The sequence below is a fragment of the Falco naumanni genome, chromosome 17, assembly GCF_017639655.2.
Source record: "Falco naumanni isolate bFalNau1 chromosome 17, bFalNau1.pat, whole genome shotgun sequence".
Taxonomy (NCBI): domain Eukaryota; kingdom Metazoa; phylum Chordata; class Aves; order Falconiformes; family Falconidae; genus Falco; species Falco naumanni.
The window spans coordinates 942,770-964,490 of NC_054070.1; the positions used below are offsets into that span (position 1 = coordinate 942,770).

The 21,721-nt window shown below is 57.1% G+C and overlaps 2 protein-coding genes across 2 annotated transcripts in view; one reads left to right on the plus strand and one right to left on the minus strand.

Moving 5' to 3' along the window:
- The first annotated feature begins 2,628 nt into the window (after positions 1 to 2,628).
- On the plus strand, positions 2,629 to 11,167 carry GNAT2 (G protein subunit alpha transducin 2). Its single transcript, XM_040616471.1, has 9 exons — positions 2,629 to 2,975; positions 3,870 to 3,912; positions 4,152 to 4,293; positions 4,479 to 4,636; positions 5,747 to 5,875; positions 6,090 to 6,219; positions 8,446 to 8,599; positions 8,995 to 9,200; positions 10,326 to 11,167. The coding sequence occupies exons 1-8, from the start codon at positions 2,858 to 2,860 to the stop codon at positions 9,183 to 9,185; spliced, it is 1,065 nt and encodes a 354-aa protein (XP_040472405.1). The 5' UTR covers positions 2,629 to 2,857; the 3' UTR covers positions 9,186 to 9,200; positions 10,326 to 11,167.
- Positions 11,168 to 12,054: 887 nt separating this feature from the next.
- The window catches only part of GNAI3 (G protein subunit alpha i3), a 32,730-nt gene continuing 23,063 nt past the window's right edge, over positions 12,055 to 21,721 (minus strand). Inside the window, exons 5-9 of the mRNA XM_040616470.1 lie at positions 17,712 to 17,840; positions 15,050 to 15,179; positions 14,405 to 14,558; positions 13,340 to 13,554; positions 12,055 to 13,214 (exon numbers count right to left, since the gene is read on the minus strand). Of these exons, the coding sequence (XP_040472404.1) occupies positions 13,364 to 13,554; positions 14,405 to 14,558; positions 15,050 to 15,179; positions 17,712 to 17,840 (604 nt within the window). The 3' untranslated portion in view covers positions 12,055 to 13,214; positions 13,340 to 13,363. The remainder of the gene's footprint in view (positions 13,215 to 13,339; positions 13,555 to 14,404; positions 14,559 to 15,049; positions 15,180 to 17,711; positions 17,841 to 21,721) is intronic.

Here is a 21,721-nt window from a genome sequence, read left to right on the forward strand (position 1 = left end):
GTGCCCCCCCAGGCAGGCATCGTGCCCCCCCAGGCAGGCATCGTGCCCCCCCAGGCAGGCACTGTCACCCCCAGGCGTGCATCGTGCCCCCCCCAGGCAGGCATCGTGCCCCCCAGACAGGCACTGTCACCCCCAGGCGTGCATCGTGCCCCCCCCAGGCAGGCATCGTGCCCCCCCAGAGAGGCACTGTCACCCCCAGGCGTGCATCGTGCCCCCCCAGGCAGGGATCGTGCCCCCCAGACAGGCACTGTCACCCCCAGGCGTGCATCGTGCCCCCCCAGGCAGGCATCGTGCCCCCCCAGAGAGGCACTGTCATCCCCAGGCGTGCATCGTGCCCCCCCAGGCAGGGATCGTGCCCCCCCAGGCAGGCACTGTCACCCCCAGGCGTGCATCGTGCCCCCCGAGCAGGCATCGTGCCCCCCCAGGCAGGGATCGTGCCCCCCCAGGCAGGGATCGTGCCCCCCCCCAGGCAGGGATCATGATCCCCCAGCAGGAACTGTGCCCCCCAAGCAGGCACCGTGCCCCCCCCACCCCCCGGCAGGCATTGTGCCCCCCCAAGAAATGGTATCAGACACCACCAACCCCCCCCCAAATGTCAGTGGCACCTCCAGCAGCAGTGCAGCCTCCTCGAGATGGGCACTGTGCCCCCCCCCCACAGGCATTGCCCCCCCCCGCCCCCAACAGGGTGTCACTCCCTGCCCCCCACAGAGATGGGATCAGCCCAGTCAGAGCTGGGGTACACCCTCCCCCCTGGCTGGGCGCTGCACCCCCCGACAGATACCCACCCCCCCAGGACAGGCACCCCCCTCCCCAGGGCAGGCACCGTGCCCCCCAGCACGGCCCGTCACTCCCCCATTAGACATTGTATCCCCCCAAAAAAGACCAAGTACCCCCCAAAACGGGGCATCACCTCCTCAGATGGGGTGCAGCACCCCAAAAGAGGGGGCTCACACTCCACCATCACCCCCCACCAACCCCTGCATGGGGGGGAGGGGGGGCTAAGCACCCACAGGGGATGTCCCCATGGGGCAACAGCTCAGGGCTTGACCCCCAGCTCCCCCAACCCCCCCGTTACCCCCACCAAGCTGGGGGTGCCATCATACAGGGGACACCCCCCCCCCAGCAGCTGCAGGGTGCCAGGGGGTGTCACACCCTTGTGTGTCCCCCCCCCCCACCCCTGCGTGTTCCTACCTGTGCTGGCGGCTCCGCTGCCGTGGCCTCGAGTGTTGGGGGCAGGTTTGGGGGGTGTTGGGGACACGTTTGGGGGGGGGTCTGGGCTGTGTCCCCGCCGAGCGCCTGGCCGAGTCCCCTAATCCAGCAGCGGAGCAGGGGGGGTATTTTTAGCCGCTGCCGGAGCGGAGGGAATGCCACCCGCCAGGGCCCGTCCCCCCGTGTCCCCCACCCCATCCTGCCATGGAGCCAGAGAGGGGACAGCGAGGTGACGCCACCCATCAGGGCCCCCCCCCTGTGCCAGGCTGGGGGGGCACAACAGCCGTCAGGGAGGGGGGCACGGTGGGGACCCCCAGCCTGAGCTCTGGGCGAAAGCCGGGTCCCCTCCCCAGCGGTGTCCGTCCGCCTGTCTGTGACACCGAGGGGGGGGGGGGGTCTGGTATTTTAATTAGGCCCCCTTCATTAGCGCCAAGTTCATTAGAAGCTCAGAAGGGGCTTTGTGTCCACAGGGACAGCGGGGACAGGCTGTCCCCATGCCACCGCGGCTGGCAGCAGGGAGCCTGGGGGGGGGGGGGGGGGGCACACATGCCAGGTGGGACAGAAGGACACCAGTAAGGGGACGTGAAGACCCCAGTGACCCTGTGGGGTGCAGGGATTTAAGGGACCTTAACCCCACGTGCCAGGGACCTGCAGCACCTTTGGGGGGGACCCGACACCCCAACGTGGGGCTGCCGGCGGGTCCCCCCTGCGGCGCCAGCCCTGCACCCAAAATCAGCCCCACAGGACAGGGCGGGGGCACCCCCCTGCCCCCCCCGGGTGTGGGGGGACCCCGTGGTCCTGCTGGCCTGGGGAGGGGGGTGCTGGGCCCAGGGGGAGGAGGAGGAGGAGGAGGAGGAAGGCTGAGCCAGGATCCCATTAAAGAGCTCAGGCAGCAGGAGGGTGCGGGGCGGCACCCAGCAGGGCAGAACCGGAGGGGCTCGTTACCCACCCGGGGGGTAATTAACTCCTGAGGGTAATTAGCTCCCTTTCCCCCACAGGAGGAATCCCCCAGTGCCACCATCCCCACCCCCCACCCCCCCGCAGCACCCGGGGAACCCCCAGCTCCCAGGATGGGGGGGACGACACACAAGCAGGGGGCTGACCCCATCCCCAACACCAACCCCACACATGGGGGGACACAGCCCACAGACACGGCTGGGGGACCCCCAACCCCCTGCCCCCTCCCCAATCCATTCTGGGGGACACAGGGTGTCCCCACATCCCCCCCCCCCCCTTATGTAAAGCCTTGTGCCCACCTCCCTGAGATGCTCCGTCTTTTTTTTTTTTTTTTTTTTTTCCTTGAGCCCTAATCTTTGCCATCTTGGGCTAATTGGATTTCCTGGGTCACATGGCAAGATAAAAAAGTCCCCAAATCCCAGGGTCCAAAAAAATCAGGTTATCCATGGGGAATTAAGGGAGAGAGCGGGGGGCAGCCAGCCCGCGAGGACCCACGTACGCTGCCTGCTGCGGGGCACCCCGGCGCCAGGGGAGCGGGTACCCCCCAACTCAGCCCTTTCGGGTCTTCTTCTTGCCGTCCCCCCTCGCCCACCGCCCACCCGCCGCGGGGTGTGCGTGCCGTCCCACGGGAGAACTGGAAGAGCCTGGGGACCTAGAGGAGCTCGAGGCGTTAGAGGAGGAAGACGAGGCCATGGGGAGCGGGGCCAGCGCGGAGGACAAGGAGATGGCCAAGAGGTCCAAGGAGCTGGAGAAGAAGCTCCAGGAGGATGCGGATAAAGAGGCCAAGACGGTCAAGTTGCTCTTGCTGGGTAAGAGTGGAGGGGATGTCCCCAGGGGGGATGCGGGAGATGTCCCCCCCGTCCCCAACCTGCCGTGGGGGACCCCGCTGGTGCTGGGGGGGATGCGGCTGCTGGGGATGGGTGAGGGGCAAAAGGGAGAGCCCCTTCCCCGCAGCTCGTTAGCCCTCGTTAGCCTGATGAGTGGCCATCAGCCAGCAGAGGTTGTCCCACCAGCTGGATGTCCCCAGGGCTGTGCCTGGGAAGAGCCAGGGGTGGCATCGGGCACCGCTAGGCAGGTGGCAGGGACCGAGGGGACAGCGTGGGGAAAGGGCAGGGACCAGGACAGGACACCAGGTCTCACCTGGCTGCGGCGCATCCCTGGGGGGGGGCAGCGAGACCCTGGGGAGCTCCTGCCACCAGCACCCCAAACCCCACCGCGGGGCGTAGGGCGGGAGGGGACAGTCCTCGGGGGACCCCCCACACCCCACCCAGGTGACCCCACGGGGCAGGGACCAGCAGCGGGGCCTTATCCAGGTGGGGGGGCTGGGATCAAGGTGATTAGCACCCTAATTCTAAGCAGCTTCCTGCACCACCCTAAGCCGCTTACAGCACCAAAGCCACCGCCAGCGGCGCCCACGGTGGGTGGGAGGCACGGGACCCCAGGGACCCGCACCCCGGGGGTCCCCACCACCCCTGGGGGTCCACATGTGTGGTCTGGCACTGGGTGCAAGGGGTGATGGGAACCTGGGGACAATGGCAGCGGGGGGTGGGGGTGGGCAGGTGGGGTGTCCGGCCAGGGCAGGTGCAGGGGGGCGGTGGGGGAAGAGGGACCCTGGTCCCTGTGCGGTGCCCATCACCGTGGCACCAGGGCTGTGGTCCGTCCCACCCTGGCCAGCACTGAGGTGTCCCCCCACCCTTTTCCAGGGGCTGGAGAGTCAGGGAAGAGCACCATCGTGAAGCAGATGAAGTGAGTATGGCCAGAGGCACCCTGGGGGCGGGGGGGGGACACACCGGGACATCTTGGACAGGGGATGGCAGGACCCCTGTCACCCCCCCCCCCCCCCCCCCCCCCCCCCCGGTACGGTGTCAGGCTGGTGGTGGCACCCTGCTGGTTCCCACGGTGGGGTGATGCTGGGAGGGGAAGGGGTGCCCCAGCTTGGGGCTGAGGCTGCTGTGCCCCCCGCCCCCCCCCCCCTCCCCCCCCAGGATTATCCACCAGGATGGCTACACGGCCGAGGAGTGCATGGAGTTCAAAGCTGTCATCTACGGCAACATCCTGCAGTCCATCCTGGCCATCGTCCGCGCCATGTCCACGCTGGGCATCGACTACGCCGAGGCGTCCTGCGCGGTCAGTCAGGGCAGTGGTCCCCACCCCCCCCAACCCACCAGGACGTGGGGCTAGGGCACCCCCCTCCCTGGGGCTGGGGTCCATAGCGACCCCGTGTTGGGCCCCTTAGCCCCCTGCCCAGCCCCAGGGGCTTGTTGGGGGGCAGGGGCGATGGGTGGGACGGTGGCGATGGGTGCCTCTTGCAGGACACGGGGCGGCAGCTCTTCAACCTGGCGGACTCCATCGAGGAGGGCACCATGCCCCCCGAGCTGGTCGACTGCATCAAGAAGCTGTGGAAGGACGGGGGGGTGCAGGCTTGCTTCGAGCGAGCCGCCGAGTACCAGCTCAATGACTCGGCCGCTTAGTGAGTGGGGTCACCGCCGGCTGGTGGGGGGGGCAGGGACGTGTCTGGGGACCCCCCTGGCTGCTCATCACTGTTCCCAACCCAGCCTGGCAAAATCAGGCTCCTCCTGCTCCTGGGAACACCCCGAAGCAGCCATCCCGGTCCCACCAGGGCCATCCCCTCATCCCACCTGAGCCATCCCCTCGTCCCACCAGGGCCATCCCCTCGTCCCACCAGGGCCACCCCTCATCCCACCAGGGCCATCCCCTCGTCCCACCAGGGCCATCCCCTCGTCCCACCAGGGCCACCCCCTCGTCCCACCAGGGCCATCCCCTCATCCCACCAGGGCCACCCCTCATCCCACCAGGGCCACCCCTCATCCCACCAGGGCCATCCCCTCATCCCACCAGGGCCATCCCCTCATCCCACCAGGGCCATCCCCTCGTCCCACCAGGGCCATCCCCTCGTCCCACCAGGGCCATCCCCTCGTCCCACCAGGGCCATCCCCTCGTCCCACCAGGGCCACCCCCTCGTCCCACCAGGGCCATCCCCTCGTCCCACCAGGGCCACCCCTCATCCCACCAGGGCCACCCCTCATCCCACCAGGGCCACCCCCTCGTCCCACTAGGGCCATCCCCTCGTCCCACCAGGGCCACCCCTCATCCCACCAGGGCCATCCCCTCGTCCCACCAGGGCCATCCCCTCATCCCACCTGGGCCATCCCCTCATCCCACCTGGGCCATCCCCTCATCCCACCAGGGCCACCCCCTGTCCCACCAGGGCCACCCCCTGTCCCACCAGGGCCACCCCCTGTCCCACCAGGGCCACCTCTCATCCCACCTGGGCCATCCCAGTCCCACCAGTGCCATCCCACATCCCACTGGTGCCATTCTCCATCCTACCTGTGCCGCTCCCCATCCCACTGGTGCTGCTGAGCCACAGCCCCGCACTGTGCCCCCGCCCCCCCCCCCCCCCCAGTTCCCGTGCAGCCCCCCAGCTCCCCCAGGGATGGCCCTGCCTTGGAGTACCAGTGTTTGACAGAGCTCAGCACCCCCAAAAAGCCGGGGGGGGGGGGGGCAAGGATATGGGCAGCCCCTCGGCAGCAGGTCACACCTCCTCCTGTCCCCCCAGTTACCTAAACCAGCTGGACAGGATCACAGCCCCCAGCTACCTCCCCAACGAGCAGGATGTGCTGCGATCCCGAGTGAAGACCACAGGCATCATCGAGACAAAGTTCTCCGTTAAAGACCTGAATTTCAGGTGGGTGGGGGCACCTCCCCAATCCACCCCCCCTCAGCCCCAATAGAGGGGGTGCACCCAATGCTCCAGGGACCACCAACCCCACCTGGACCAGGGATGGTCGGTTACTGCATCCCTGACACCGCGGAGGACAGGGTGCTGGGACCACCACGCAGGGGGTGGCAGGATCAGATGGGTGACACCCCCCCCTCCCCCATCCTTGTCCCCTCCCCAGGATGTTTGATGTGGGAGGGCAGAGATCGGAGCGCAAGAAGTGGATCCACTGCTTCGAGGGGGTGACCTGTATCATCTTCTGCGGGGCGCTGAGCGCCTACGACATGGTGCTGGTGGAGGACGACGAAGTGGTGGGTCAGGGTCCCAGAGGTGCCCGTCCACAGCTCGGCAGCTGAGGGGAGAGGAGCCGGGTGCTTTGGGGGGGTTACGGGGGGAGGGGGGGGGCAATGCGCTGGGCCATCTGATGCTCTGGGTGATCCGGGAAAGGGGATGGAGCTGTGGGATGGGGCTGCAGGATGGGGCTGCGGGATGGAGCTGTGGGATGGAGCACGGGATGGAGCTGTGGGATGGAGCACGGGATGGGGCTGTGGGATGGAGCTGCGGGATGGAGCTGCGGGATGGAGCTGCGGGATGGAGCTGCGGGATGGAGCTGCGGGATGGAGCACGGGATGGGGCTGCGGGATGGGGCTGCGGGATGGGGCTGCGGGATGGGGCTGCGGGATGGAGCTGCGGGATGGGGCTGCGGGATGGGGCTGCGGGATGGGGCTGCGGGATGGGGCTGCGGGATGGGGCTGCGGGATGGGGCTGCGGGATGGAGCACGGGATGGAGCTGCGGGATGGAGCTGCGGGATGGGGCTGCGGGATGGGGCTGCGGGATGGAGCTGCGGGATGGAGCACGGGATGGAGCTGCGGGATGGAGCTGCGGGATGGAGCTGCGGGATGGAGCTGCGGGATGGAGCTGCGGGATGGAGCTGCGGGATGGAGCTGGCTCCCGCCTGGTCACACCCTGTGAACGCGTCAGCGCTTACTCTGGGCCACATGGAGCAAATCGCGGGTGGTGGGCCCATGGATCTGTCCACGAGGAAACCCCCGAGCCTTCCGAGCAGCCAAGGGCCAAGCAGCTCCTGACGCCGACCCCCTCCCGAGAGCCACCATCCCACCGGGGAACACTTCCAGCACCAAACCCACCCCAGCAAGCCCAGCGGAGCCGGCCCCGGAGCGGGGAAATAAATGCAAACTGGTCTCAGTGGAGCAGAATCTGGCCCCAGAGGCGCCTCCTGCCTGGCTGTGCCCCCCAGGGGGGCAGGAAAGCAGCACCGTGGGACAGCTCCATCCTCCTGCTAAGAGGGAATGAAACGACGGCACCAGCCCATCAGGTGAAATCCTGCGGGTGCCCAGCGAGGGATGCTCCAGCAGAGCCGCTGCTCCGGCACCGGGGGAAGCAGCTTCAGGGGCAGAATCCCAAGAGGAGGAACACGGCAGCCCCTAAATGGGTCGTTTCTCAGAAGAAATAAGGGGTGGAGATGAGCAGAGCAGAAGCAGGCTGCCTTCTCCCCTGCCGAGGGGCTGGGGCAAAGCATCTCTGCTGGCACCTCCTCTGGCGGCCGGTCCCGTGGATGCTCCCGGGTCCAAACGCCTTTGCCCGGAGCTGGGCAAGGGTCGGGGTCCGCCAGCCCTGGGGCTCGCCAAGGCCGGGCAGCAGCCCAAGCGCTTCCTCGGCCATGAAGCAGAGCCTGTGTAAGGCACCTGGGGGAAGGAGAGAGCATCGTTATCATCAAAACCTTTGGGAGAGGCTGTAACGCTCCCTCGGCGCAGGATGGGGCAGGATTTGGCCAAAGCTGGCCCCGCAGGTGCCCTGCTCGTTGAAGAAGCTGTACAGAAAAGCTGCTGCAATGGGAAGCTGGACAAAGCAAAACCATCCCTGTCACCCTTGAAGAACCCGCCCGCCGCCGTACCACGGTGGGGGAGCCGCACAGCCACCGGCTGGACTGAGCACCAGCTGGATGGAGCCTCGTCCTCCCGAGGATGCGCCCGCAGCCAGCTAGAAGCTGCTGTGAAACTGGAGTTTTCCTTCTCCCCGCTCCTTCCCAAAGCTGCGGGTGCCAGGGGCCACAGTGCAGCGAGAGCATCCCACAACACAGCCTGGGTGATGGGGCTGGCAGCTCAGCACCCTCGCTCAGCACCTTCCAGCAGCCGTGCCACAGCGCTGCGAGGCTTCCCGGGATAATTCTCCCAGTGCGATCACCTAATCCTTCCTTTGAACATCCCAGAAGCTGCCAGGAGGGATCAAAGCGTGGTGCTGCCCGCAGCTGCTCACCACCACTCCCTATCCCAAGCACCGCCTGGATTTATCCGGGTGTCTCGCACCACGGCACGGGAGATTTTTGGATGAGCAAGGGGGACGCCGGGTGCAGGCAGGGAACAGGCAGCAGGGCCGTCGGCTGCTGCAGCAAACGGGAACATCCCCAGCAGCACCCTCAGGAATCAGGGGGTGGGGGGGTGGGTGGGGGTTGCAGCAGCCAAAAGGGGGTTTGTAAATTATTTTCCGCTGTGCCAACGAGCCTGTTTGCTTGCAGAACCGCATGCACGAATCCCTGCACCTATTCAACAGTATATGCAACCACAAGTTCTTTGCCGCCACATCCATCATCCTCTTCCTCAACAAGAAGGACCTTTTTGAGGAAAAGATCAAGAAAGTCCATCTCAGCATTTGCTTCCCAGAATACGATGGTGAGTCGGCTTGTTGACACACCCCGCCCCCCCACGCCAAGACCCCCAAACGATGGTCTCCAGTGGGGACACGCGTGGTCTCGGTGCAGACACAGCATCTCAGCTTGGGATCCTGTCAGGTCCCTGGAGGCAGGAGCAGAGGAGAGATGTGGCCTCGGGAATGTGTTTGGAAGGATTGAAACGGGATAAAGTGGCTTTTTAAAAAAAAAAATGCTTTGCTAGGTGCAGTTGCCACCCAGCCCTCCTCCTCCTCCTCCTCCTCCTCCTCTGCATGGAGATTTCAGGTCTAGCTCTCAAAAGGGAGCCTTAAGCATCCCCTGGTCCTCAGCCAGCTCTGACAATCATCTCCCATGGGAGCAGCCCAGCATCATCATCACCGTTTCCTCCCTCCGCAGGTCCCAACACATTTGAAGACGCGGGGAATTACATCAAGACCCAGTTCCTCGATCTCAACATGCGAAAGGACGTGAAGGAGATCTACAGCCACATGACCTGTGCCACAGACACGCAGAATGTCAAATTCGTCTTTGACGCCGTCACGGATGTCATCATCAAAGAGAACCTCAAGGACTGCGGCCTCTTCTGAGCAGCTGGGTGGCAGGTACCCGAGAAACGGTTATTGAATCACAAAAGCAGGGCTGGGGAAGGGGGGGGGGGGGGAGGATGCAGCAGAGCCCGCTCCACCGGGTGATGGGACACGGGTCCCCTCGGGCTTTGCCATCAAACATCACCTGGAACCCCCCGCCTGGGGAGCAGGGAAGGGGAGAACGTGCTGGGATGAGCAAGGACCAGGGGGGGCTCGGAGCCAACCACCTCCAGGGCAGGGTCAGCATCCCAGTAGGATCCAGTTCCCTCCCCCAGCGGGCTGGGGTCAGCCCAGTCGCTATTCTCATCACGTTTTGCACGGAGGGTGCGATGAAACCCACAGATCACAGCCCCAGTCCTGCACCCGAGCAGGACCAAACCGTTCCAGCTCAGGGCTTCCCATTGCCACTGGTGCCGCCCCAGTTTGCAGCCCAGCCCTGGCTTCCAGGAATAACCCCAGCGATCCCCACGGCACTCCCGTGCCACGCTCCGCTTCACCTGGCCTTTTAGCTCATCACCATAAAGGTTTAATTAGGGTTTAATGACCCTAGTTCTTACGCCTGCTAGCCTGTGTGGCAGTGGGAATTTCATCCCCTTTCCCCGCGTTCCCAGTGGCTCCTGGCCACCAGCTTCGACGCTTTGTTTTTCAGGGAACCTCCAGCGCTTCCCTTGTCTCTGAACAGTATAATAGAGAAGAAAAAAAATAAAAATAAATAAAGCAGGCAGCTTCCCCGCAGGCAGAGGCAGGCTGCGGCAGGACGGGGGGCACAGCCCTGGCCGCCAGCTCCGCATTGTGCGGTGAACAAAGCTGCTCCCTAAGACAGGCTTTGACCAAGAACCCGCTTCCAGAATCAAGGAAAATCGCAATCCCGTGCCAGGGCAGCAGGCAGGGGGTCCTGCCTTCTCCCGGGGCCCCAGCAAAGGCTGCAGGGGGGGGGGTGGGGAATCAGGCACCAGCTCTGCCACTGCCCGGCTTGGAGCATCCTTTGAGCCGATGAATTTTTCCCAGCACCCAGCGCGGTGCAATGAAAAGTCGCGTCTCCAACCCCCCGCTTCCCGCACGTTGCACCCTCACAGCCTTCGCCGCCTGGTTTGAAAAAGCATTTAACCCCGCCCCCTCTTCTTTCTTCCTTCCCCCTAGAAGAGGAAAAGACTTCAATTGCACAGCGCCGTTCTGCTGAGCAGAGCCAAACGGATTAACCAAAGCGATAAAAGTCACTCGACGCCCCCTTTTTTCTATGACCTGCCCACCCAAGCCACCTCCTTTCCAGCCCCCAGCACAAAGGGGCTGAAGCTGAACCTCCCACTCCCTTTCATAGCCATTTCCTCTTTTTTTCTTCTTTTTTTTAAAAAAAAAAGAAAGCAAGCCCTGCTCTCTGCAGTGCGTGCGAGGCAGCGTTTATCAATGATATCGGGAGCGGTTTGATACCAAAGAGCCTGCGGGCCCCCGTCCCAGCCACATTAATTAATATTTAAGCCATCGGTGCGCGTGGGGAGAGCTGGCAGTGTTGCTTCCACGGGCGGCGGGGACAGGACCCTGCCCATCCTTCCCCACCTGGCTTCTGCCCCTTTTTATCAAACCTGAATTCATCCAGCCAGGAGTTTCTGGGGAAGGGGGAAGGCTGCACCCCTGGGAACCCACCTCGGTCCTTCGGCAGGAGGAACGGAGGGTGGTGGTGGTGTGTGCACCCCAAGACTTGAGCAAATTCCTCTCCAGGGTGCAGCTGGGGGGGGGCAGGAGCACAGGTGTGAGGGGCTGGGGGAGGCAATCGCACCTACAGAAGAGGAAGGGGCTGGATAAAGAGGAAATGGGTTCCTGAAAGGTTTCATTCTGCTCTTTACAGCTGTATTTGCTCTTTACTGTTTGTAAATAAATCTACGCTGGTACTGTAGGTAAGTCCTGTATCCTCGCACTGTTTATGCAGAGATCACATATACGGCTTCATTTAACTGTAGGAAAACAAAATAAAGGAATACGCATGACGTGGATGTCTATCTTTTCTCCCACTTCCATTCCTCTGGGTCGCCTGTTCCCAAGCCCCGTTCCTGTGTCCCAGAGCTTCCGTCAAGGAATATTTGACATTCTTCGCATTCATTCCGCAGTCTGTGCGCACAGATCTATCTCCCAGTGCGCCCAGCGTGGAGCAGGGCCACCGCCCGCACCGGTCAGGGTGGATGCACAGGTGCCACCAACCAAAAAAAACCTTCCCCGCCACCGCACCTTGCCCATCCCAGCTGTTCCCACCAGCGGGGTGCTGGTGCAGTGACCGGGGAGGTCCGCATGGATTTGTTCCGAAGGTGAGTTATCCCACGTGTTAGCGGGAAGCTGGCTAGGAGGGAACCGTTTCCAGGAACCGTTTCCAGAACAGAAATAAAGACCCCCTGCAGCCGCGGAGCCGCGCTGCTCCTCAGACACCCAGCAGCCACAACGGGGTGGCCACTCAGCACCCACGAGCATCCCTCGAGTATTCCATTCCCTGTTTCTATGCAAGTGTCTGGCAAACGGGGTTACATCTCCATCACGTCCCAGCATCCAGAGCAGTCATTTTCCCATCAGGTTCAAAAAAGGCAGCGAGACTCGCGCTATAAATAAGCGGTAAACGAACCATCTGCCAATAATCCTGATGACTGACTGGATGCCTGCCGCCTTCCATCTGTGCCAGCCCAACCCCAGCCTTCGGGAGCAGCAGCAGCGGCTGCAGGGAGAGCACCACCCCTCGTGCACCACCCAAAGCACGAGGAACGCTCCTGTCCCATTAATTACACCCCCGCTACCCCTCAAAGCGCTTACCTTCCAACAGCACACAAAAAGGGGAGAAGACTCCTGGGAAAAAAAAAAATTCAGAATAAAACTAGAGAAAAGGCTAAACTGTTTACTCACCATTTTAATACTGCCAACAACTATAACAGATTGAAACTGTACACATGACAAACTGGGAGAAAAAAAGAGTCTCGATGCAATGGTTCAGCGAAGGAATGTACTGACTGGTTATGAACGTTACTACAGTAAAAACAATGGCAAACAGGAATTTGGCACCACATATACAAAGTAAAGGCATGCTTGTCAATACAGTTTGGGAGTCTCTGAACAGAAAAGGCCATGGTCAATGCAGAACGAGGTGCACCCTTTACAAAAATTGCCCACCGGTTTCAACCGAAAAACGCACAAGAACCGAAGTGGTTGATTGAGTAGCTCTGTAGCAGCACGCGCTTCCCATCCAGTTTGGAGCTCGGCATTCCACCTCTCCAGCGGACACAGCCCAGGTGCAGGGTCACCACCAAGCTGCCTTTACTCTTACCACGCGGAAGAAATCTCGATTTAGATATCGGCATAAAGCAGGTTCACCCCTAACCGTAAGCTAAAAAGATTCGCTTCTCCTGCTGCAGAAGCTTCTTTCAAAAGCCTTGTGGGTGCAGGATGGTAACAAATCACACGTCAGAAAAAGCCGAAGCTATCGCCATAAGAGCTCTAAGGATCCTTTAAGTAGTTGCAGAAATATTAAATCCTGACCATACCAAGTGTTAAAAACAAAGAGTTCCTGCTAAGAGGAATACTTTCTGCATGATCTGGTCACATGTGCATAGTTAAGTGATTATTTTTGTTGTTGTTGTTTTATTTTTAAAACAAGATTTGTTTGCAAATAAAGAAATAAAATTTAGTAAAGTTACAGTTTTCCTGATGGAAAAAAACCTTAAAAACAGACTAGTGGTGGCTTGTTAACCAAAGAAAAGAGAGAAAGCTACATATCGAAGGTCTGGAATCCAGCACCTCAACTTCACAACAGCTGTACACATTTGAGATTACGCCATCCAAACGATGCCAGGATGATCTAGTCACACTAACAGTTGTTCCACCTCGACCTAACTTCAACATCCCATATCAATAAAAAAAGGTCCCTAATACAGAAGATTGTGCTAAAGAATGCAACGATTCTGCATGCTGTTTTCGTTTCCCTGGTCCTGTTCATGCTTGCAGCCGGCCCCATGAGGCAGCAAAGAGTCTGGTTCTCAAAACGCCACACCATAAAAACTGGAAAGGGAAAAAAACAAACAACACACAATAACCAAATCAAAAGAGAGCATTAGTGAGGTGCGAGACAAAGCCAGCCCAAGCTGGTGCGCAACGCTTAAACGCCACGAGCAGCTCGGCTTTACCTTCTTCCCACGCCCCTTTCCTTCTCAATAGAGTCCACATTCCTTCAGGTTGTTTTTAATGATAACATCTGTAACAGCATCAAACACAAACTGCACGTTCTTGGTGTCAGTGGCACAGGTGAAGTGTGTGTAGATCTCCTTCGTGTCTTTTCTTCGGTTCAGGTCTTCAAACTGACACTGGATGTACGCGGCTGCCTCCTCGTACGTGTTGGAGCCTGAAAAAGATAAGATCCCTTACTTTGGCCAGCAGTTCACAGCTGAGATCTTTTAAGTACACATTAAGCTGCTTGCAACCATCTGCCTTATCCAGCTACAAATCCAAATCCACCATTAACCCCTTCTGGTAGAACTCGAGTCTATTCCCAGCTGCTGGTCAGTGACCTTGGACACATCACTCCCACAATTCCCCAAGGGCTCCCCGCTCCAGCCGCCCTCCCAGAGAGCGCTGGAAGGGAGCATCGCACGCTGGCTACAGCGATGCTTCATGCTAGAGACATGTAGTTATAGCAGAAGAGTGACAAACCACAGGAATAAGCAGGTTTGAAGGAAGGACCGTTTAAAAAAAAAATAAATCGAAATGCCTCAAGCAGTGACTGGGTAAAGCATCACATCTGTGCTGCAGGGGCACACAGGGAAAGGCTGTGAAACAGACTCCTGCTGAAACACAGACACACCAGGGCGGACAAGTGCCATGCCCAGGACGTGGATAAGTTTCACAGCCTCTGAAATTGAAGTTAAATCGAAGTATTGTCCTAGTAAGATGTGGAAAACATGGAGTGACCTTGATTTGCTGGAGCGCAGTGCTGTGCTATTCATACCCCAGCCCATAAAACACATGGATAAAGCCTGTTCCGAGCCAGACACGCATGACCACATCTCTTCCGAGAAAATGAGCTATCAGCTAACTGGACAGCCCGAAGATGCTGCCCAAGAGACAGAGTTAAGGGGGAAAAAAAGAAGAAAAAAAAAAAGCTTTTACATTATCCTGGATTGCACAGGCTTTAACTGACTCATTCCTGGCCCTGGCACCAGGAATAAAAGGCAGTTTCATGAGCCCAGCCTTACCCGTGTACTCTGGGTAGCAGATCGTTAGTGGGCTTTTCTTAATCTTTTCCTCAAACAGGTCTTTCTTGTTCAAGAAGAGAATGATCGATGTGTCTGTAAACCATTTGTTGTTACAAATGCTGTCAAACAGCTTCATACTCTCATGCATTCGGTTCTGGAAAATAAAAGAAGGGTGATGCACCATTCCGGAGTTATTAGGGGAGGATGGGGTGTAGGGGGAAACAGGCTTTACTGCTAAGGCCAGACTAAAGAGTCAAGTGTCACCGACTTATCCCCACTGCCACTTCATCAGGAAGAGCTCAGGCACAAGGTCAGGTCACCTCCCCACCCTGCAGCTCCCCCTGCACAGCTCGTTCCTCCAGAGAGGTGCTCACACCTCAGGGAACGGGCTGCAGGGACAGCTCAAGGCTCCTCCCTGTAACCAGGGCCGGGAGAAAATCTCATTTCTGCATTGTGCTTGTCTGTTTCTGGGGCAAGATACTGTAGGCTGCTGCAAGGAAGCGCCCTTCTTCACAACCCCCTAATAACTGTAACAAGAGGAAGCCACAGACACATCCACCCCCATGCAGGACAGGTCTGCACTTGCTTCCACCTCCCTTCTACAGTGCCACGCAGCCAGGCACCGGTAACTCCTCCGCCACGTACCATTTCCTCATCCTCAGCCAAGACAAGGTCGTAATCGCTGAGGGCCACGCAGAAAATAATTGCCGTCACGCCTTCAAAGCAGTGGATCCACTTCTTCCGCTCCGACCGCTGGCCACCAACGTCAAACATCCTGAGGGAGGCAGAAGAACCGTCTCACAAGCTATGGAGACCACCCTCCCCGGCCCCCCCCCGCCGCTCACGGGGCAGGGGGGAGGCTCGGCTAAGGGCTTTCAAACAAGCAGGGTTCAGGGGAAAGGCAGGGACACAGCTTTCCGCCAGCAAGGCCGGCGGCTCCGAGCCCTCCCTCCCTCGGGAGGGTGGGTTTTAAAACCGAAATTCTGTGCTTCAGAGCAATTTCAGCAGGAAGAAGGGCTAGATGGTACCTACATCCCCACCCAGAAGTCTGCCGATTCACCAGGGCATGCTTGTTTTGTTCTGTCTCCTATTTCCTTAGCAACAATCCATTTGCTTGACTGAACTCCAAACACCTACACTCGTAGTCAGCTCTTCCAGTTAATTGACACCGTGCCTGATAAAGGATTAGCTGGAACATACTACCTGCATCATGCTGCTACCAGGACCCAGAAGTAAAAATAAATAAATAAAAATAATAATAAAAAAATCGATGGGGTTAAAGAGTTTTATGTATTAAAAAAAAACCCAATCTGTGGGCTACTTAAGTTTAAAGGCTGCGGAGTGGCTTACAGAATTTGTGTATAAAAAAATAAATAAAAATGTGAGTGTCTGATAGCTACAACACCCTGTTCACTGAAACGTTTTGATGAGAAGCAGGATTGCCCAGGATGTTCTGATGGACTCTGACTTAATTAAATCAAGCCGGATACAGGTCAAGATTCAAAAGCTATGAAAGTCATAAACATTGATTTTTGTTACCAGAGCAAACAGGCAGACAAGACAGCAACTGCCCAGGGTGGGCCAAAAAGCAATGCGATGTAACGGTGCCAAACAAGGCAGCCAGAAGTGCCTTCAGCCAGCTCCCATCTTCCATTTAACGTAAATCGTCCCCGTGGACCGTGGCAGGAGAGATGAGTATCTCTGTGAGGATACAGGCTATTTACTTATAGCTTGTATCATCTGCCGTTACTCTCCGCTGTTAGCGCAGAGACATCTGGAAAGGAACAGCATCCCTGACAGCTCCGCTTCGCCAGGCTAATCCACATTCGAGTCACAGTTACACTACAGCTACCTCGGCCCGTTATTAATGTCTGAGATTTAACATCAAGGCTTCCGTCACAGGAAAGATGGCAGCTTCAGGGTTTAAGATGTATTAATGCTTTCCTTTGTGGAGCAAATCCCTCCGAGACGAGACACCTCGTGTCTCAGGCTCTGCACATGATCAATAACTCCAGGCAGGCTTGGGAAAGAGCAATTCCCCTTTTTTTGCATCGGGCAGGCACGCCTCCGAGCGCTCAGCCATTTCGCTTCACAAGAAGGGTTGTAATGATTAAACTGAATACGCCTGCTACCTCCCGCTCGCTCTTCCATTAGTCAAACGCGACGATTTTTAAAAGAGCAACACACCGCAGCTGAAAATGCTAATCCTAACACATCACAACAAAAGACAAGTTTTTCCCTGGACGAACCAGAAGCAACGTAAACAGCTGGGTGATGCAAACTGTTCAGGCTTTTTTGTTAAAAGAGTTCTTAAGTTAAAACACTTCAGAAGCCAAAAGGCTACTGTTCTTCCAAAAAAAAAAAACAAACCAACACGCATGCAAACAAATCAGATTTTATATGCAACACTTGTGGCTTTGCTATAGCTCTTTAAAACTGTTTTCAAACACAAGCTAAAAATAAGCAAACAAATGCTTATTTAAAGGCTCTGGAGCAACAAAGACTTGAAAACATTGCCACAGACGAAGGGAACTCGCCCAAGATACAGGCGCTGCGTTTTCCTACATCCACGTTACAGGACACAAATGCCCACGCCGCGGGGCTCCGGGCTGTTTGTCAGGAGCAGGCTCGGGATCCAAAGCGAGGATTTTCTAAGGAGCAGATGAAAAGCGGGGAGGAGAGCTAACTGCAGGCTAGCAGCCGCTACGGAGGTTAAAGGGAGCTCGATTAGTGATACGTAAAGGGACACTGGCAAGATCAGGCTCGACACCCGAGCCCTGCAGGGACTGAATTTAGAAGGCAGAGAGGACAGGCGAGTGCCAGCCCCTGCGGTGTCACGCCAAGGCAGCCAGCCCCCAGCACGCTTTCTGCATGCCCCGCTCCTGCTCCGCAGCGAGTGTCAGTCAGCACAGTCATCTGCAGCTTCGTGGAGAACACCATGCAGCCCAGAGCCACGGCTGTGACTGTGGGGAGAGCTCTCATCTCCCGCATCAAAGGCAGGGGTTAAACTCAAACACAAAATCCAGGAGTCAGTGTCCTTTTAGTATTTTTTTGTTTTGTTTTGTTTTGATCCTGTAAACAAGCAGTCAAGTACCTGTGTCTGCGATTCCAACATAAAAGCAGCTGAAAAGAACAGAAGAAGGCAAATAAAAGTCAAACCGGTATCTCCAGTGAGCAATGCCAGCAGAGGGGGAGTGCAACGGAGGCAACGAAGACAGTTACAACAGGGCAAAAGGTTTCGCAGCGCAGGTGTGGGACCCACCACCACCAGCACAGTCCACAGGGACAAGCGCTGCCCTTCACTTACTTGAAGTACAGGTCCTTGAAGGTGAAGTGAGTTTCCACAATGCCTGTAGTTTTAACTCTGGTCCGCAGAACATCCTGCTGAGTCGGAATATAGGTCGGCTGGGATATTCTATCCAAGTCATTTAGGTAACTAAACCAGAAGAGACAACACAAGATGCGCTTTTTTTAGTCTGCTGGCTCACCATGAATCTTTTATGAACTGCAGCAGTCAGTCATTACGGAATTTATTCATCAACTTCACGTAGTACAGACCTCGAACGCGCAGTGAACAAACCCCCTGGGGGGGGTCTACCCCAAGGGGCGACTTCGTGGGGTGTTTTTAACCCTTCCCCACGTGACCTTGCAGCGGGTGCTCGGCAGAGCTCAGCGAGCCGGGGAGCGAAGCCCGATAAGGAGCTAGCACGAGGAGCACTGCTGATGCAGAAGCCATGCCAAGGCTGGTATCTCTTGGGGCAATTCAAAGTAGTCAAGGTCTTTCGCATCAAAGCACAAGGCAATATAGCCAGCGGTTCACTTTTAAAGGGCAAGGAGACATCAAAACGAACCGGGAGGAAAGAATTAAGCATCCAGAACTACCCCCAAACCAGGGGGTTTCGTTCACCTCCTTGAGGAGCAGCAAACCAACACCGCACTCGCCAGCTCCTGCCCGAGGAAACCGTTTCCCTGCAGCATCAAGGCAACGTGCCCGTTGAGACCCCGACTAACTCCAGCTACAAGCAGATTCCCTTTGAAGTTTGGCTCTTGGGCACAGAAGTAAGAGGTATCCATCATTTCCAGCTGCGGCAGAAGTCCCACTCCAGCCAGCAGCACCTCTGAGCTCATTTTTCCTGTTAAGGGGAAAGCAACGGCCTCCTGCTTCCACCGAAGGAGACGAGGATTGCTCCAGCTCTGCTGGGAAGGGACCGGCCGTGCCTTTATCAGGAGCGGGATTTAATCAATACAGTACTGTAAAACTGTGAGATTTTAGTGGCTCCACACTGGTGCAATAAACCGTGCCCTCCTAGTCAAACATTATTATTACAGATCCGTTGTCAGCTAGGGATCGCTCCTTCCCGTGCGCCTGAAAGCTGTGTTGGGAACCCCAAATTCCCACTCGCCTCCACCACCAAGCAGGCAACGCACTGAGCAACGTCTCCCTCCCGTCAGCTTCAGCATCTCCTCTGGCCAGGACTGCCAGCATATTTGCAGAGCACTGACCTATTTTCCAAACCCCAGAAGAATCCAGCCTACCTGCCAGCCTCCTGCCTGTGCTCGCCCGGCGCCGCGGGGCTTTTCTCAAAGAGCTGGTATCTGCAAGCAGTTTTAGCCCAGAAAAGGCCAACTCCTCTCATTCCTCTCACGTTCAGTGGGATAACAGGTTCGTGAACTGCTCTTTGACCAGAAAAGCAGCACCCAAAACTTACACTTGGCTTTAGCTTCAGCTTGGTAAAACAGAATTTGGAAGGTACATACATTCATTAGGCTGCTGTTAAGAGAGATTACTGCCAGGGAAATAACGTGCCCAGATTTCACCCCCCCCAACACCTTTCCTACCAGTATGAGTTTAACTGGGATATGGTGGTTCAAAAGCTGACGGGAGCACTACCCAAGAACTGACCCAGCAACTCCTAACAGCTTGGCTTTGATACGGATCACGCAGCTGCCCTGCATCACTGAAGTGATAAAAGCACAAGCTGAAGCTGTAAAGCATCTGCTCCCAATTGCCAGCTCTCAGCACCAGAAATTTGGGCAGTGAAAGTGGTATCATCCCTACTTCAGGCTTTTTAGGCAGCCAGCAAAGGGCGAATGGAGTCAGGCAACTCCCATCAAATGAATTGCAAAGTGCCACTTGAAGGCTGGCACGTCAGTCAGGGGAATGAGGGAATGATCAAGCAGTGCTCTAGCTGCAAGCTGCCTGAAAAAATAAGCTTTGCCAGACTGATTCCAGGGAGACACAAAGGGCAAATCCCATGGAAATGCCTAAGCAGCTGGAAGATCCAGCACAGGGCATTTCTCAGTAGAAGCCCAAGCGCTGGAGCACACCAGCTCCTCCAGCCACCCTCGTCCTGCCAGAGGCGGCTGAATTGATGGGCAGAGACAGGAGCTGTGCCCCCTGTCGCACCAGCCTGCGGAGCTCAGCCCGTGCAGACGCCACTAGTTTCTCTCTACCACCGACAGATTTAGTGGAACGTAAAAAAAACAACAAACACAAACCCCCAAGACTGGAAGAGCCTGGTCTGAGCCTCCCAGTTTTGAGCAACTCATAACCCACAGCTTACCACAGTCTGTCTGAAAGTTTAAAGATGTTCCTCACAAATATTGCTTTGGGAACCGAAAACATATTACTGCATCTTCCTCCGCCCCATGCAGTTTGAATCCCTTTTCACAGTCTCCTTTGCCACCAGGCTTCCTTCGTACACTGAGGTTGCAACACTTGCTCCCCACCTTGGATCCCTGCGTGCTTCAACACCACCTTGCAAATACAAGCTTGCAAAAAGACAGTTTCGCTTGGTTTCCTTTCTTTTTTCACCCTTAAAATAAGGGTTTGAGTACAACAGAAAAAATAAGCTGACCAGAACTCTACAGCTTAACTCCTGTTTCTCTTAGTGACCCTCCAAGCCTTCCCAGGATATCCCGCGCAGGCTGGCACTGCCGCAATATCTGCGTGTGCCATGGTCTGGAGCTCCACTCTGATCAGAAAACCCATCAGCATCGTCCCACCTCACGCTCAGACCGCTCTAAGGAACACCAGCTGCAGGAGAGGGATGTTCCGAAGCAGACAGCTTTCAGTCGCTGAAGCTAACAGTGCTCCCCTCCTCCACACGCTCACATGAACCCTGGAATGGTATTTTCCTAACAATTCAGTCATGTTTCCTTTTAGTGCTGGAAAGAATGCTTTCAAGGCCAAACGTGGCTCTGAAAGCTCTGAAAGATTCATACAAAGCATTTATTATGAACGGCTAGCCGCAGCCGGAGCTGGGGAAGGAGGGGCTGTCACCATCACGCCCGAAGGTAGAGCAGCGAACAAAAGCCAGCCTTTGCCACGGAGAGAAGACAAGAGGGCAGAAAGATGCAGGTTTGGTACCCAGGTGGGCCGGTGTTTGCAGCCACCGAACACCAAGGTTTCAAGAAACATCACCACAAGCACCTCTGCCAGTCTGAAAATGCAAACGGTATTCTTCCTACATAGGTTGACAGCTCACACAGAATCAATCATCTCTAGCCAAGGCTTCCTGCAGCAAGAAGGAAACGGGTGAAGACCTGGTGAAGCCTATATTTTAAAAATGCATTTCTTCTGCGGAATGCTAGAACGGTTTGGGTTGGAAGGGACCTTAAAGATCATCTAGTTCCCATCCCCTGCCATGGGTAGGGACACCTGCCACCAGGCCAGGCTGCTCAGAGCCCCATCCAGCCTGGCCTTGAACGCTGCCAGGGATGGGGTACCCACAGCTGCTCTGGGCTTGCCTTGCAGCCCTCACAGTAAAGGATTTCTTCCTAATATCTAATCTAAACAGACCCTCTTTTAGTTCAAAAACCCCTTGCCCTGTCACTACAGGTCCTATTAGAGTCTGTCTCCATCTTTCTTACAATCCCCTTTTAAATAAGAAGGCTGCTATAAGGTCTCCCCAGAGAAGTCCGTCTCCTCCCTCCCCTTTAGCTGGATTTTGGCAGATAAGCAAAGTGGAAGTCAAGGTAACAGAGCAGGATCTCCACGAAAAGGGAATGTTGTGCGTTACCTTTATCAATTTGGATGTTCATTTGGGCCAGCTAAAGCCAGTCTGCAGCGCAGACCTACAGATGAAAAAGCTCCCTTCAAAACTCCAAGCTGTTCTCTCCAGGTGGTGCTACTCAAGGGGAATCACAAGGCAGCATCAGGAGGACAATGCCCTGCAAGCCAGCGCTCGAGAGCAAAGAGGAAGAAAAAACCCACACAGAAATAATCTAAGTTTTATCCAGCATCATGTCAGGGAATTCAGGCCAAAAGCACCACCTGGGAACAAGACAAGATATGCCAGAATAGAAAATAGTTGA